This window comes from Limulus polyphemus, unplaced genomic scaffold (assembly GCF_000517525.1).
Source record: "Limulus polyphemus unplaced genomic scaffold, Limulus_polyphemus-2.1.2 Scaffold12631, whole genome shotgun sequence".
Classification (NCBI taxonomy): domain Eukaryota; kingdom Metazoa; phylum Arthropoda; class Merostomata; order Xiphosura; family Limulidae; genus Limulus; species Limulus polyphemus.
The window spans coordinates 5,154-10,589 of NW_013678241.1; the positions used below are offsets into that span (position 1 = coordinate 5,154).

Consider the following 5,436-nt stretch of genomic DNA (forward strand, 5'->3'; position numbering starts at 1 on the left):
GGCCATGCCGGGCCACAGAGCACAGATAGCCCATTGTGTAGCTTTGTGTTTAATTACAAACAAACAAACAAATTTATTTGGAAGGAATTTAAAAGCAGGAGGTGTGAAAGGGATGGTGTAAAAGTTGATTTCACCTCTTTAGCTAAAAAAGTTAATTGTGTCAATACAGATAACTCAGAACCCTCAGCCACAACTTACGTTTGGTAATAGAATTGGATAATGACGTCGTCTGTTCAATCAAGTCTCCCGTACAAACATGTCATTTTATTTATCTTGTGTCTAAACATCGGAAACAATGTGATCGGCATATGGAATCTCCAGGCTTCAATCTGAACAAAACGATTCACACCTCCATACGTAATGCGCAGATCCTCAGTTTGTCTCTTGCCTCAGTTTTGTGAAACGACAGGGGGTGGGGGTGGGGGGAAAGGCTTGGTTTCCCCGAACTGAATGCCAGACCACAGGTTGTGTAGGTAACTGCCAATATCGAAGTTATCCAATGTGTATGTATGTATGCGTTGGTATCTAAAAAATAAGGCGTGTACGCACTTCTGTGAATCCATTTTGAAACGTTAGACTAACCAGATTATTTGGTTTTACCGCTGTTTGTTATTGTTTGAGCCGCATTGCATGTTATATACTCATCCTTATCTGTTCATTGTCTTACAGCCTTAGAGACAACTCAGTCCGAGTTGTTTGATTTGAAGGCAAGATATGATGAAGAAACACACGCCAAGTAAGTCCTCCCGATTTTTTTATTAAGCCATTGTTATGAATTGATGAGATAATTAGATTTAAGCAACGAATACCTGTATGATTTTGAGGTGACGTTAATGTATGATTTTGAGGTGACGTTAATGTATGATTTTGAGGTGACGTTAATGTATGATTTTGAGGTGACGTTTCACTCCATTATGTTTCGGTGTTTAATCAGCTGAGACGAAGTAAAAGATTTATAATTGTTGTTAGTGAAAAGTACGTATGGTTAGGATACATAAACTTTAGACCATAGTTAGTGTTTTCGCATAATGTTTGCATGTTAAAAGTAGAATGGATATTCTTTTTTAGACTTTGTTTGTTTGTTGGTCAATTTTTATAATTTATTCTGCTGTCGGCCTGAAACCTTATCTTTCTTTCTTTATAACCTGATCCATAAACATAGAAAAATGTAAAACACGAGTTTGAATAGAGGGCTGCAATCTCACGTACCAACAAGTATGGTTTGGTGCAAGGGTATTCCATCAGTTACATCCGGGTTCGAGGCCTATTAAAAACGTGTGTTATTGAATAGGTTCTGTAGCTGCGCATTATACTTGAGCTGAAAAGGGCAAATATTTTCAGGCGACTACAAAACGCAAATCAGAAATTTGGGTTAGATGATCATAGAAGACTTTTCGTGATTTCGTATTCACGAATATCAGAGCGTGATCCAAGTTTATAAAACTTCTGGTTTCACTAATATCAGAGCGTGATCCAAGTTTATAAAACTTCTGGTTTCACAAATATCAGAGCGTGATCCAAGTTTATAAAACTTCTGGTTTCACTAATATCAGAGCGTGATCCAAGTTTATAAAACTTCTGGTTTCACTAATATCAGAGCGTGATCCAAGTTTATAAAACTTCTGGTTTCACTAATATCAGATGATAATACAGCGGTCATCGGAATTATAAATTGACTTTGAAACGTGACTTAAAGAATAAAACAGCAAATTTAGGCGAATAGAGTCGGTGTCTGAGTTCCATTTGAGCAGGCACGATTGATCAATTGAGTGGAAAATTATCAAAATTACAGATGGCGTAAAGAGGGATGGTGGACATATTTTTCTGTGTAGAATAGGTATCTTTTAAAGTTTGTTAGGTTTAACTGTGCGTGACCGTTGTGTGTTGACTCCAATATTCACTTTTGGACATTTATTTTGTATATTCCAGATTCGTTCGTCTCCAGGATAATACTAAATAGGTTACTTTATTCACCACCAGGTGTCAGATTATAACAATATTATTAGAAATGTTCGAGACTCGTTCGTCTCCAGCATAACACTAAATACGTTTTATTTTGTCGTTAGTTACTTTATTCACCACCAGGTGTCAGATTATAACAAGATTATTAGAAATGTTCGAGATTCGTTCGTCTCCAGTATAACACTAAATACGTTTTATTTTGTCGTTAGTTACTTTATTCACCACCAGGTGTCAGATTGTAACAAGATTATTAGAAATGTTCGAGATTCGTTCGTCTCCAGTATAACACTAAATACGTTTTTTGTCGTTAGTTACTTTATTCACCACCAGGTATCAGATTGTAACAAGATTATTAGAAATGCCTTTCCATATGAAAGTTTAGATCTCATTCTAGAAAAATAATAAAATATTTACTATAGACCTGAGTGGATTTAAGTACATGCTGACTAACTACTGGTACTTTTTATATACATATTTGTGAAAATCTCAACGTTATAGTTTTTTAAGTTTGTTTTTGGAATATCATAAACTAGATGTATTTCAAATTCGCAATAAATCAAGCCAGCTAAATTTAATATAACCTTTGTTTAAAACATTTTTTTTTCAAAAAGGGAATAGGAGCACCACAGTTCTAGACAGCAGAAGACACGACAATCTTCCTGCTAGCAATTGCCTTGTCTCTATCATTTATAATGAAATATAATTATTTTTTGCGAATAAATACGATACTATGCTTATATAGTACTTCAGATTGATATAACGTTTATTTTTTTATACACCTGGCTGTATCTAGTGTTGAGCACGCGTGGCATACTTAGCCTTAATACGTTGGTTCATGGTTCGCGGTCGGTTGCCGAAGAATCACCCTTCGCACTGTGGTGCTATGGGTGATCTATAGAGATTATGGTCAAATACCACTGTGTGGTCAGACGACAATAACCCAAGCGTTAGCGGTGTATAATGTTAACTAGCTGCCTTTACTGTAGTCTGTCAGATCAAAAGTAGGAACGGTTATGAGCGTATAGTTCTTTATGTATTTTTCTTACTTACAGGAATAGGCCTGGTAGTTAGGTCGAAGTATCGAAACTTGTCGCTGAACATGCTCGCCCCTTTTCATTCGTGGTAACATTATAATGTAACGTTCAATTACAATATTTGTTACTAAAGAAACCCAGAGTTGGTAGTAGGTGGTGTTGTTGCCTAGCTGCCTTCTCTTCAACCAGGGCCCGACGTGGCCAGGTGGTTAGGGCGCTCGACTCGCAATCTGCGGGTCGCGAGTTCGAATCCCCGTCACTACAAACATGCTCGCCCTTTCAGCCGTGGGGGCGTTATAGCGTGACGGTCAATCCCACTATTCGTTGGTAAAAGAGTAGCCCAAGAGTTGGCGGTGGGTGGTGATGAGTAGCTGCCTTCCCTCTAGCCTTACACTGCTAAATTAGGGACGGCTAACGCAGATAGCCCTCGTGTAGCTTTGCGCGAAATCCATAACAAACAAACGCTTAATCACGCCCTCTTGAAAAAACAGATGTAAGTACTATAACGCCGAAACTGGCCGAACTTAAAAGTGCTTTAGATCTAAAGTGCAGTGCTAATGATTTTTAACTTTTTATTCGTGTCATTTTGATCACCAGCATCTTGATTTCTTAAGCTTTTTTTTTCTTTCAATAAATAGGACGGTGGCTATTGTTGCCAGTGGCAACAAAATGTTACTGTTAAGTTACTGGAATTCGGTGCGCTGGAACTTGTCTATAATATATGGCTATGTTTGTTTTTTTGTCAGAAGAATAATATCTTTACCGGCAGAGGGAGAACAAAAAACACACGGTTGAGATTTAAAATGCGAAAAAAATTAGTTTGTTATAGCCTTGAGTGTATTGTTTATTTCCTTGTGGGGGAGAAATGTTACTCATTCTCTTACATCATTGCAATCATCTTCAGCTCTTCCCGTTTAACTAATCTCATAATTGTCAGGATCTTCCAGTAAACTGATAATCTAACCGATGGATTGTTATACGTTATCCTTTAGAATTGTGTTTACTTGTTTATCTTTTTGACAACAATAATAATTAGTAGGAAGGAGATCTTCCTTTACATAACAATGGCATTGCCATATTTCTTCAGGAGCCGGCGAAGAAGAGACGACAGGGTACTCCCTCTGCCGGAAGAAGTAGAGAAAAAAACTCACTTTAGAAGTGTTTACAAAAGTAACAAATTCATACTTTCAAATCTAAAGGTTGATAGTTTTATTAAGTAAATTATAAGAATGTACGGGAAAGTTATCAAGGCTATCTGCCACCGCCCTTAATTTTCACCCCCCAGTGGCACAGCGGATTTACAACGCTAGAACCCGGGTTTCGATACTCGTGGTGGGCAGAGCACAGATAGCCGATGTATAGCTTTGTGCTTAACTACAAACAAACAATCCTTAGTTTTCAACCACTTACCACAGGAGAGGCAACCAGTCAGCATCGTCATGCTACTCACTCACAATCCATGCTAAGGATTTAGTTATAATGCTCCTACGACTTAAAAGTGCGAGGAATACTTCTGGTTTCGCACGGACTGTAACTTGACTCGCCAACTCTGAAATACAAATCTCTAACACAGGGCCAACCAGCGCCTCGTATAAGTATGCTCTTTTTTTGTGAATTGGTGTTGTAGTTTCGTTAATAAACGCGATACTGACTCACGACACGAAGCTTGTTTTACATCCAATCTCGTCTGCATCCGGTTTAGTTCATGTAGGCCGTAACATAAAGGATTATCTTAATAAGTTTTTCATTTGCTTTGATTTTTACAACAAAGGATGAATCATTTGAATTCGTGATCAACTAATTGAAATGATTGATAATTTTCTCGCCGACATCATAGGCATAGATAGACCTACACCGTGTATTCACAGTTTTATTGTAATTAGTAGAAGTGTGCTCATTGAACGTTTCTCAACCAGGTGGTTGTGTTCATTATTTTTATTTCCTGTAGATCCGATGAAATGGACATCATCCTGAACGACCTGGAACGCGCCAATCAGGTAGGTGTATTTTATTTGGGGAGGGGGTACGAAAGAGTGGTTCCTTACATTTGACTGCCTGTTGCATTACTACACTTAAACCGAGCCAGAAGGAGGCGCTGTCATAATTCATTCGTGTAATTTAATGTGTATAATAAAGGGTATTATCAATATAACAAAAAAAGCTGGAAATCATGTTGGGGCCACTTAGTTTATAATTTCCTCACGGCTTTCGGAAAGAAGTACAAATGACATGTCTGCCTTGCTCAGTTCTGTTTGGTCGTGGTTCTTTAGCAATCAGTTTATTAAAATTCTTGTTACTCTCAGTCTTGACTGTGCTTCCTAATTGGAACTCCTGCTGTGTCTTAAAAAAGCTGTTACCCGAATGTTGTCCAGTTGTTTGGGCATATATTAATTATTAGATAATTAAAAATGAAGACATGAATGACTACCAGGTGGGGCAA

General features: G+C 37.7%; 1 protein-coding gene across 1 annotated transcript in view; it reads left to right on the plus strand.

Moving 5' to 3' along the window:
* LOC106477049 (protein CASP-like) overlaps positions 1-5,088 on the plus strand; it is a gene marked incomplete at its 5' end in the record, with an annotated part of 8,229 nt that extends 3,141 nt beyond the window's left edge. Inside the window, 2 exons of the mRNA XM_022380759.1 lie at positions 670-736; positions 4,945-5,088. Of these exons, the coding sequence (XP_022236467.1) occupies positions 670-736; positions 4,945-5,047 (170 nt within the window). The remainder of the gene's footprint in view (positions 1-669; positions 737-4,944) is intronic.
* Positions 5,089-5,436: the final 348 nt, after the last annotated feature.